The sequence below is a fragment of the Arvicanthis niloticus genome, chromosome 12, assembly GCF_011762505.2.
Source record: "Arvicanthis niloticus isolate mArvNil1 chromosome 12, mArvNil1.pat.X, whole genome shotgun sequence".
NCBI classification, from domain to species: Eukaryota; Metazoa; Chordata; class Mammalia; order Rodentia; family Muridae; genus Arvicanthis; species Arvicanthis niloticus.
In genome coordinates this window covers 23,293,430-23,305,336 of record NC_047669.1, presented here as the reverse complement: position 1 = coordinate 23,305,336, position 11,907 = coordinate 23,293,430, and the positions used below count along the sequence as shown (strand labels likewise).

General features: G+C 39.2%; 1 protein-coding gene across 2 annotated transcripts in view; it reads left to right on the top strand.

The window, feature by feature from the left end:
• Positions 1–11,907, top strand: part of Slc15a2 (solute carrier family 15 member 2) — a 28,385-nt gene continuing 16,478 nt past the window's right edge. Inside the window, exons 1-7 of one of the 2 annotated variants that reach the window (XM_034515586.2) lie at positions 1–285; positions 2,381–2,468; positions 3,038–3,179; positions 8,199–8,291; positions 9,252–9,351; positions 11,406–11,496; positions 11,767–11,844. In XM_034515586.2, the coding sequence (XP_034371477.1) occupies positions 148–285; positions 2,381–2,468; positions 3,038–3,179; positions 8,199–8,291; positions 9,252–9,351; positions 11,406–11,496; positions 11,767–11,844 (730 nt within the window). In that variant the 5' untranslated portion in view covers positions 1–147. Of the gene's footprint in view, positions 286–2,380; positions 2,469–3,037; positions 3,180–8,198; positions 8,292–9,190; positions 9,352–11,405; positions 11,497–11,766; positions 11,845–11,907 lie in introns of both variants that reach the window. The other variant, XM_076942894.1, reaches the window with a different exon arrangement.

Below are 11,907 nucleotides of genomic sequence, written 5' to 3'. Positions count from 1 at the left end.
CTATAACTTCCAGTTCTTCTCTGAGGCAGGCAGCCACTGAAACTGACACCCACAGGGTTAAACCTATTTGCTGTAGCCATCCCTCCTCCCCTTAGTCCCCCTTTTCACTGTAGGCTGGCAGCAGTCCTAACTGCCTACTGAAGCCAAATGCTTGAGGAGAGAGAGAGTAAGGAGCCAGCCATGAATCCTTTCCAGAAAAATGAGTCCAAGGAAACGCTTTTTTCACCTGTCTCTACTGAAGAGATGCTGCCTAGACCTCCAAGCCCTCCAAAGAAGTCACCTCCGGTGAGTCCTGAAGCTCCGTTTGTTTGTCTCTGACAGTAACAACGTACGTAAGTCTTTTGAAGTTCCTCTTTGGCTGTTGGAACTTTGTGCTGAACTGTATTAGAGCAGAAAAACTACTCTCTCATGGAATTAGAATTCACCTGAAATTTCTAGTCTCTTTTGTTTCGAGAAGGAAGCAACAGGGTGGGTTAGCCAGATTTTTTTTTTCAGTTGGGCCCCAGAGTTTTGCTCTATTTCATTGCATATTCCCTGGGGGAGAAAAAGCACTTTGAATGTCCAGGGAGACTTGGCAAGCATTCCTGTCTGGAGAACTGTGTGTGATTGTTCTTTCCTTACCAATACCAAAACTCAGCCTTTAGTTCCCCTTGTATGCAGAGTCTTTTTTTTTTTTTTGGACACCAACAAAAGCTTTAGAATAGACCCACTCTCTGTTACTAAGTGTCCCTACTTTAAAGTGGGAGGTCAGATAGAGGAACAAAGAATAATATTTTGTATTACGTACTCGTTCAAGCACTTCCGAATTTATCACCTCGTTTGATTCTCCTATCATAGTAAAATCCTCTCAGAAATGCTATAGTAATAATAACCAATTATTTGCTGAGTTCTTAGTATCAACTATGAGGTCAGTATGAGTCTTATTTCTTTGAAATAACAGAATTGAAACACAGAGCCGAGTACTGGTGTCACTTAAGTAAGGATTGCATGTTAATCCAATTAGTGAAAGTGTACACTGCTAATGTTAAATAAAGTCCATGTTATATAGTTCTCAAGATGAGAGCTGCAGAAGTAATAATTTCAACTCATTGCAACTTTCAGTCAAGTTGTTATCATGCAGTAACATATATGTAGAAAGATGATCTATTCATATCTACATGGCTAAAAGGCACACTTTGTATATAGTTAATCATATCTTCTTTAGGGTGGTTAAAGAGAGGTATATACCCATGAAACAAGAGGCAGTATAAATCCCATGTTAATCTTTGATTGTCTCAAGAGACAGATTATCTTTGTCCCCTTTCCATCTTAGTGGAGCTATTGTTGTGGAAAGATATTTAAAATAAAACTTGATATTATTTCACATAATGCATGAGATAGCATAGTTACTCTAATGCACAGTCTGCAAATAAAAATCTTGTTTGTGGAGAGATGGCTCAGCAGTTGAGAGAACTTGCTGTTTTTCTAAAGGATCAGAGTTTGGCTCTTGGTTCTCAAGTCAGACAGTTCACAACCTGTAACTCCAGCTCCAGAAGACCCAGCATCATTTTCTGGTCTCTGCAGGCACCCACATACTTTGACTCTCACATATACAAACACATATGTACATACATACAAATAAAATTAAAAAGGAAATACAGAGACATGCTAGTAGGAAAGGTGAACACTTAATTTTATAGGATTTCAGAATTTTCTCCCCAGAATTAAAGCGATCAATCAGCTTATATTTAGGCATGCCTGGCCACCGTTTTGAACTCTATGCCTGAATCTAGCAGACTATGAAAGAGAAGTCATCAAATTGTCAAGATTTCCCCCAGAATGGTGACCATGGCAGATGGGACCAGTCAGTCCCATCTAAGTGAGATAGTGACGTCTGGCTCTGACCCCCTGGATATCATGTGCTCAATTTATTTTCAGCAATAATTATGACCATCCTCTTGCCTAGAGGCTTTTATTGAGATACTGTGAGGAGATGAGCGGGTCCTGATCAAGGAATGTCTGGCTAGTCCTATGTTAATAAAGGACAAAGTAAAATTTGACCTTTATTCTCCCACACCAGTAATATAAGCATGATTAGTATGACAACATTTGAAGAGAGCACTACATATGTCATGGCAACACTATGAAGACACCACTGCTTCATGCTAACTGATGACAACGATTTAAGAACGAGTTTATCTGGACATAGTGGAGTTCATCTGCAACCTGAGCTCATTGGGAGCCTAAGGCAGGAAGATCTTAAAACAGAGGCCAGCCTGGGCAAAATGATGAGAACTTCTTTGTATACATACATTTGAAAATATGTTTTAGTGGTAGAATAACCATGTGGTTTAAATGGGGAGAATGCTCATTGGTCAACCTTTGCCTTTTCGTTGAATAGAAAATCTTCAGCTCCAGCTACCCACTCAGCATTGCCTTCATTGTGGTGAATGAATTCTGCGAGCGATTTTCCTATTATGGCATGAAAGGTAATTCTGTGCCCCCAGAGTCTTCTCTGCTTATGTTATAGTAGCCTAGCCTCCTTTACATGCACTTTGCCCAATCATTTCTGCCTTGGCATAAATTGATCCTTTTCTTTGGCCATGATAGTTAATACCCCATAAAATTTTATTTAATGACTCATGCTGATTAAGATTTTAAAAGGCCCTCAGGACCAAAGCACAACCAATAAGAACACAGGTAGAAAAGGCCCTCATCCTGTAAATCCCATTGAACCGTGTATTATTGCTAGGAAGGAGGGGATGAAGGGCCATAGGAAGCACTGTGTTAAATTCTCACAGTCTAAACGATGCTATGGGTGCACAGAGATGGAAGAGATGAGTATTGTATTTGTGTATCCAGCACGCCTTGTTTACTTTCACTATTCCCTTGGGTCCTGTTCTACTGCCCAGCAGTCACCACCCGTTATTTCCCCAATAGGAGTGCCGAAGGCCAGGATCACCTATAGAGCCCAGAGATCAAACATATTTCTCTGTGAACCGTTTTGTTGCACCTATCTTACTTTGTCTCCCATTTGTTTTCTTCTATTTCCACCCAGCTGTGCTGACCTTGTACTTCCTGTACTTCCTGCATTGGAATGAAGACACATCCACATCTGTCTACCACGCCTTCAGCAGCCTCTGCTATTTCACCCCCATCTTGGGAGCAGCCATTGCTGATTCCTGGCTGGGAAAATTCAAGTAAGGACAATGGCAGGCCACAGCCTCAAGGACCTCACAAGTTCATTGTCCAGAAAGTTACCCAGAATTCCTCATTGTTTGTCTTCTAGCAAAAACAAAAACAAACAAGCAAAAAAAAAAAATACTCATGGCTATGTCAGATACATACCTCTTCAGGACAGTCGGCACAGAAAATCTACTTCTTTCTGTGTCCATCCCCAATGTTTTCATGTCCATTTAGTCCTCAGTTCCCTCTTAAAATCTACCTTTAGTCTTCCACTCTGTAGCTTAAGACAAAACCTTAGTTTATCTCCGTGGGGTAAAGATTGTCACTCACTGGTAAATTTCTGTCTGTAGAGACGCCTTTGGTTATTTGCTGCTTTCCTCACAATGCCTCCACATTCAGTCACCCCACCTCCTTCAGGACCTTATCGCCCTTTCTTGTCAGAGACTTTCAAAGCATTTCTGTTTACAGTCTTTGCCTTTCTGTTGTTTCCTTCCTTAGAGTCTAATAAAGATTTTACAAGTTAAAATAATAATCTATTTAGCTCGGTTCTCCTGTTTCTAAAAATAGAAGCAGCGGACACGGTATAAAGTCACAATTGGCCTCTATAACATTGTCCTCATGGGCTAAAGATAAGGTTTTGATATCCATTATCTAGTAATATTCTGTGGATTTGCCATCTGTGGATTTTTCCGAGTTAGTGGTTAGTGGTCTCAAAGTACACTCTTATAACAATTCGACTGTACAAGATATAAAGAATTATGTGGGAAAATAAAAGCTTGTATGGTAAAATTAGTATAGAAAAATTCTACATTGTTTTGGAAATATTAAAACAATGTTTCCTTAGTGCATAACTTCTTTTAGTCTCCAATAACTTAATATGTGCTGTAAAAATCTCCACGTGAAAGGTAAGCATGTATTGTTTCCTGAAGTAGTTTGAATGCGTGCCATTGTGTTTGTAGACCAACACTTTGATAGAACTTGTCTTTGTCTCACTTCAGTTGCTATGACAAATATCCTGACCAAAAAGAGCAGCATGGGGAGGAAGAGACTTATTTAGCTTACAATTCTAAGTTATTGTCAGCACTTTGGCAAAGTCAAGGCAGGAACTCAAGCAGTTAATTACATGAGTCCCCTTAGACAGGAGCAGTGGGAGAGTAAACTCAGCCTTGATTATTTTAACTCAGTAGCTTTTCCCTGTAATAAATTCAGGACCGCTGGCCTAAGGAATGGCTCTACCTATAGTGGGTTGCATCTTATTACATCAACTAACATTCATAATGCATGCGCATGTGCAGACACACACACACACACACGTACATACGCGTGTGTGCAGGCACACACACGGATAAAGGCCAACCATATCTAGATTATTCTTCATTAAGACTCTCTTCCCAGGGGATTCTAGTTCTGTCAAGTTGACAGTTGAATCTAACCAGCACAGAATTCTAACCGTAAACACTGATTTACATCTTAATTTGATGTACGATGCACACGCACACATATATTCACACATGTGAATATATAAATGCAGTCTCTTCAGAGAGGCATGGTGGGCAAGTGGCTACATGTGCTATTTGTGTAGTAGTAATTATTGAATTCATTCAAATATGGACTGGAATTACACTGAGAATAGACAACACAAGCCGTGGTCTATTCATTTAATTATAGAACACGCTATTTCCCTCCTTTACTCTGCAGTGCAGATACTGCAGTTATATTTTTAGAATAACTTCCTTTGAGATTGAAGAAGTAATATTTCAGGCTTTGATGAACAATAGCTTCCTGAATATTCTTCACTTGTACTCTTAACTCAATCTTGCTTGAGTTTTTTTTTTTTAAATTACTTTTTTTTGAAGTGTAATTTACATAAACTACACAAACCCAAAAGTCTTGACTTTTTAACAGAATTATCATCATCACCTAAACTATTTTCTTTAGTTTTCAAGTTCTCCCTCAGAGTTAGAATCTTTTCCTGTACTGGAATCATATACAAGCTTCTAGTATTTTCAAGTAATCAAACAAAAATCTTGAACTCTTTTCCTATTTTCTTCCTCTTTCAACCACTGCCACCGTTTTCAAAAAGCATCTGTATATTAGCCATTTTCTCTGTCTTTATCATCATTTCTTACAACAGAGAAGTATAACTCAATGTAAAAGAACACAATTTAATTCAATCCAATCCAAATTTAAGCATTTGTTGACCATCCTTTATTTGTCCAAGTGATCATGAGCACAAGGAGATTAATTATAAGTAATATGTTTTCACTTTGTTAGAATTCAAATAGCTTTAATGAGAGCAAATCTTGGTAGTTTCAACAGGAGATGCTATAAGTCATCTTTTCTCCTCTGTTGAAATTTCTCAAGATAGTGATGATGACCTCTGTTAACAAATGACAGCATCCATGACAGATCCTTACTCACTCTGAGTGTTTATATTTAATAATTCAGCCTGTTCAGCATTCCTTGCCTTCTCTAATTCTGTATTTTCCTCATTCTCTTACTGTTATATTTCTGGGTTGGTTTTAATCAGCCTCCACTTTTGCTCTTTGTTTACTTAACTCTTTCCTGACTGTCAGATCTCTCTACCAAGTGATAACTCTTGCCTTTTCCTTTCTGCAGACGGACTGTTCCTTAGCAAGTCTGGGGGTGTCTAGTTCAGCTACATGCAGACAGCCACTCAAACTGTTGGAACCTGGAGTTCAAATGTCAGTATGCACTTATAATTGTGTATTTCTGTTCACGTTGGCTGTCCTTTATCCTAGCTTCCTTATGTTCCCACGTTGAATCAGCTATGTGATTCTCCAAGTTCTGAGGGCACAGCAGCACGCATGCTCATCCTCCTCCATCCTAACTCCAGCTGCCTGCAGCAATTGCCACCATTTTGTTTTTATATGCATTGTCTCTAAACCAGAAAAGGACACCTAAAATATTTTCACCGCTGTCTTTTTTCTATAATTGAGTCTAGGCACTATTGGCTAAAACACCATCGAGCCTGGGAACAGGTGTGTACAGTAATGAAGAGGATTTTTATTTGCTTTGGGTCTTGCATTTGTTTAAAACAACACACTTTGGGGAGTGACTTGATATCTCATTCAGATAGGGGATGATTTAGAAGGTGGCTGATTTTCCCCTTGTAGATATATGTATGTGTGTATGGATGGGAATGAAAGGGCTTCATACACAAATAGAGTGATGACTACAGTCCTGTGGAATACATTTGCTATTTCTACCACCACACTTTATTCCTGATCTTACAAAAACTGTAAGTGAACATGTTTTCACTCCTCTTTCGCTTTTTAAAGCCTGAGGTGGCTGCCTTGCCTCAGTGGAGGAAAAAGGAATATTTATATGTTCAAATTAGTCCCCTCCTCCTATCTCTCTGTCTTATTTCTGGTTTCTGTTTTATGCTTGTGCTAACTGTCTCCCCTTGAAGGAGAGAGAGAAAGAGGGAGAGGGAGAAGGAGAGGGAGGGAGAGAGAGACAGAGACAAAGAGACAGAGAGACAGAGAGACAGAGACAGAGAGAGACAGACAGACAGAAACAGACAGGGAGAGAGTATTTTTTCAATGTTATCTTGGAGGTAGAATATTTGCATTTGGAAGATAGTTTAAACATTCAATATATGATTTTCTGAATAACTGCTAAAAGCCTTTCTCTGCTTACTGTCCAAGAATCCAAACTGTGTAAGAGGAAATGAGCATGCAGAATCTCTAACTCTTGTGTAAGGAGATCTTAAGAATTTAGTTTTATTATTTTTGAGTGTATGTCTGTGTGTCTGTGTGAGAGAATGCCACATGTGGGTGAGTACCTGCAGAGGGAAGGAGGGGGCATCTGGTCCCTTGGAGCTGGAGTTACAGGTGTCTGTCTATGAACCACCAAATATGATGGGATTCAAACTCTGGAAAGATAGCAAGGACTCTTAATCACAGAGCCAGCTCTCCAGCTCTGTTTAGTTTTGTTTATCTCTGACAATTTAGCATCATCTCTTTGAGGTTTGCGATAACTCATTTTCTTTGCATTTCTTTTCTTTTTATTGCCTTTCTTTCTATTTCTTCTTTTTATTTCAATGAGGATTCTACCCCCCAGAAAACTAATTTAAGAAGATTAGACGTTTGGAATGGGAAACCCCCAAGTTGAGATTCCTGGTACCTCTAGAGACTTCCTGGCACCTTCATTACATTCTTTATATTTGCCACTAGCATAAAACACTTTAAAATGATAAATACAAAGTACATAATTCTGAAGGTTTATTATAGCATTAGCATTTTATTTATATGATACTACACACACTACACATTCCACTTATGGGAATACACATAGGGAGGATAAGCAATATTGTGTCATGTCAGTGGGTAGAGCTCTACACATGTTTGTGTTGGAATTCCATAATGTGCTACTTATTTGCTTCTTACATCTATTGGAAAAAAATTTATTTAACAGGTAGTTTTCACCAATTGCATAATTTTTATCACTGAACAGCTCAAGTCCTTTGTACACCCTATTTTTGGTAAATTATCTATGTGGAAATCACCCTAGGGATAACAGTTATCCCAAGTCTCCAAGTTACCCAGATTGATCCCTTTACATCTCAGCGCTTGTTGAAAGTTTTTTGTATTAACACTCCTAGTTACTTGGCATTCATCTTTCTTATTGCTTCCTAGAGCTAAGAGGTATTTCTTGAGCAAAAAGAGCAAGTGGGGGTATCTTGTTCTATTGATTGAAACATCACTGTGCTTGCTGCAAATCCTCCCAGTTCCTGTCATATCTGTATAGAAATAGGGTCTCTTTGAGTACAGAGCTAAGCAGAGAGAAGATCTGGGAAGAGACCTAGAAAGAAACATCTGCACCCTCTGAGCAAGATGCTCCTGATGAAGACTCATACTCCCTTTCCCTCCTTTGTGTATGCCATCCGCCATTGTTTCTGTTTCCCAGTTTGTTCTCTCCTCCTCCACTCCAGTCTCCTCCTCTGTTTACTGAGAACAGGATGAACAAGTCTCTGAACCATTCACTGACTAATTTGACTTTCTTCACAGGACAATCATCTATCTCTCCCTGGTATATGTTCTTGGCCATATATTCAAGTCTTTGGGTGCCATACCAATACTGGGAGGAAAACTGCTACATACGTGAGTAAAATCATGAAAACCACTGAGCCACCTTCCTTACATTAGGCAGGTATATGTCTCAGAGAGTCATTACAGGTGGCTTTCCACTTTATATCAGAGATTCTCCTCTATTTTCTAATGTATAATTTTACTGCCAAACTTATTAAAATCAAAAGGATTACAAGCAACAGAACCCTTTCTTACATTACCAGGTCTCAGTTTTTATTAAGTAAACGTTTGAAGACAAGTAGAATGGCTAATTAGTATACTTTTGATAAAAACTCTTCATGTGCTTGAAAGTAAGAAAACCTTTTATACTTTCTTTCACTTATTCATCTATTTATTTACTTACATTAGAAAAGTCATAGCCAAAGCTTGGGGTATGTCTGTGTATATGTAGTTCTATATATTACCATTTTACTGTCTCTCTTTACTTCAGGCATATATATTCAACTAAATACACACACATATATACACACTCTGAGTTTATTTTTTTACTTTATTTGAAATGTAATAAACACCAAACACCTTCTTATCACTGTTACATAAAACTTATTGATGCCATTCCTATTTATTGTGATAGATTTCAATATTTTACTTTGTACTTAGTAAATGTATATAATAGTAGAGTCCATAAAATCTCTCCACTGAATTGCTAAAATATTAAAAACTGGTGTGCTAGATTTCAAGTCCCTGAAGTACCTTCTTCCACTTGATGCATGCTAAGGATAAATAGAACCACCAAGCACTGAATCTACTAAGCAATACAATTCCTAGCTTCCTAGCAGAGCCTCAATTGTGAAGATGATAAGTTCTCAGGAGTAGTTCCTGGAATGGCAAGTAGAAAGGACCCACAAGGTAGATGTGATAAGAAGATGTTATCCTTGAATATCTTTTTTTTCTCCTGTGTATCTTTGTAGCCCATCTCTTCAGTTGGTTTGGTATCAACATGGTTCTAGCATCCTTGCCTCTCCATTTCAGAATTTTATCATTGGTTGGCCTGAGTCTAATAGCTCTGGGAACAGGAGGTATCAAACCCTGTGTGGCAGCTTTTGGTGGAGACCAGTTTGAAGAGCAACATGTAAGAGTCTTGTTATTTCTGTATTTCAAGAGTGTGTGACCAACATCAAAATGAAGAACCTGTCAAGTAGTCATTTGCTAAGACTGAGGTAATCCATTGATCAAGTCCAGTCTGGGGAGCTGAGTTCTGTGCTGGATGCTGGTCATCAGCATAGAGAAAACTAAAGGTCAGTTAAAGGAAACTTACCAAGGTGGGAAGTAGACACGTCATATGATGAAAGGTTGAAGAAAATGAGGACACAGAGACTGAATAAGATAAGCAGCAAGGGAGCTTGGATGTGGCTCGGGTGGTAGAGTACTTGTGTAGCATCTACAAAACCCTGTGTTCAGTCCCCAGCAAGGAATAAACTGAGTGTGGTGGCCCAGGCCTATAACCCCAGCTTTTGGAAGATGGCGGCCGAGGTGTCAGAAGTCCTCAGATACATATCTATTTTAAGGCCAGCTCAGCATACACAAGATGCTGACTCAAAACAAAATGCAAATGAGCAAATAAAACCCAAGGAGATAATCATATACGGCTGTTCATAAGTAGTAGGGGACGACCATGTTTAAATCTGAGTCCAAGAAATGAAAGCTATAGGAAGTTAGGTGCTTGCTTCATGGAAGGTAAAACTTCACATAGGATGGGAAACAATGGCCTTACTTTCACTTGCGGTACTAAGAATGATTATGGTGAGTACATTAGGAATTAGAAGTATAACACAGAGATGATTTTGTGAAGGGGGAAATGACCAGTTGCAATGAAATGGAATTCCATTTTAGAGATGGACTTGCCTGGCTGATCTCTTCGTAATATTTTCCATTGTCAATGGTGGATGGGGCATATGTGACCAAAATGAAAATGAGCACATTTGAGGAATATGACAAATGGACAGGGAACAATCTATTCTTGAACTACTAAATACTTCTGAAATACTTCTGAATCCCTCATTTTGAACACACACGCACATTATTCTTCATGAATCTCTTCCTTCTCCCAATGCTGTTTATCCCGGTTCTGTTTCTCCCCTCCCTAGTCTGTATGTTCACTCCTTCCCTCTTTACGTTTCTTCACAACACAAGATTTGTTATTTCTTCCTGTCTCTGTTTTCTGTCTGTGTCATATCTTCCTATGCTTCTCTTGCTGTACAGACCGCTTGGGTTATTCGGCACACTTTATTCAGGGATCTGTGGATTATAATTGCTGGTTGACACTGGAGAAATGACAGACCTCTGGCAGATCAGCTTCTGTGCACAATGAACTACAGGAGTTAGAAGAGCGAAAGTACATGTACATGGGAATGAGAAGACAGAGCAAAAGACACGCCACCAACTGAGCCTGGGGAAGGACTGATTGTTCTAGTGCGTCAGGAAGAGCTGAAGTGCCAGAATGAAGTACATTCTGTGCAATAGATCACCTATTAAAAACTTCACTTGAAAGTTGCTGTATTTAGTAGCTGGCCCACAGACATATTTCAATGAATAGAATAAACTTACTCTCAAGCTTCTGCAAGCCACTTGTAGGCCAGCAGATTTCTTTTTGTACCCTCTGGAAGATCTAGCTCCCTGAAACCCTAGTTATACTTTCCTCCTAGATCAATAGTAGCTGCACTACACTGTCCTACCATACACTTCACAAAATACATTCATTAACTCAAGGAGTCATTTGCTTAATTAATACAGTCAATCAACACACAGTCAATAAACATCTATTGAATGTCTAATATATCTTAGCATTTTTTCTAGGGACGAAATGTTACTGAATAAAATTTCTGCCCTGGAGAAACTCACAATACACTGAATAAAATGGATATTTAATACAAATAAATTAGTAGTATAATAAAAATGTATAAGAAACAAGAATGGTATTGGGGCATGTTGGTCACTTTTCCCTAGGTCTTAAAGGGCTTGTAATTGAGTTTAGAAGGTGAGTAAATGCTCGCCTAGGGTCAGCCAGCCACTGTATTAGAGAGCCAATGAGATGGTCACAAGATCTGGACCTGATGCTTCGAATGTCTTTAACATGGAGTGGAGTGGAGCTAAGAGACACGTTTCCCTGATGATCTCTCATTGCAGGCAGATGCCCGGACTAGATACTTCTCGGTCTTTTACCTCTCCATCAATGCAGGGAGCTTGATTTCTACGTTCATCACACCCATGCTGAGAGGTTAGGACTCTTTCTATGGGGCTGGATGTGTAGGGCTTTATTCTGGCCAACCAAAAAGCCATTCACAGTTTCAGGTGGCCCAGCTTCTCCTTTCCTATGGGCTTATAAGAGACCTTTTTAGTTTTGATTGGTCTATTTAAAAGAAGGGTTCGGGGGTAGATGATGGGGAGAAGAGAGGATAGCTATGCCTACACCAAGAGCCTGACCTTATTCAGTAAAATATCACAGATTTGTGATTCATAATTGCTCTTCCCTTCCTGTTTTCTTCAGGGGATGTGAAGTGTTTTGGTGAAGACTGCTATGCACTGGCTTTTGGAATTCCAGGATTGCTCATGGTGCTAGCACTTGGTGAGTGTCGTGGAAAGGGGTGTTGAGAGCTATTGATCCTGCCACGTAAAAAGCATCATGTAG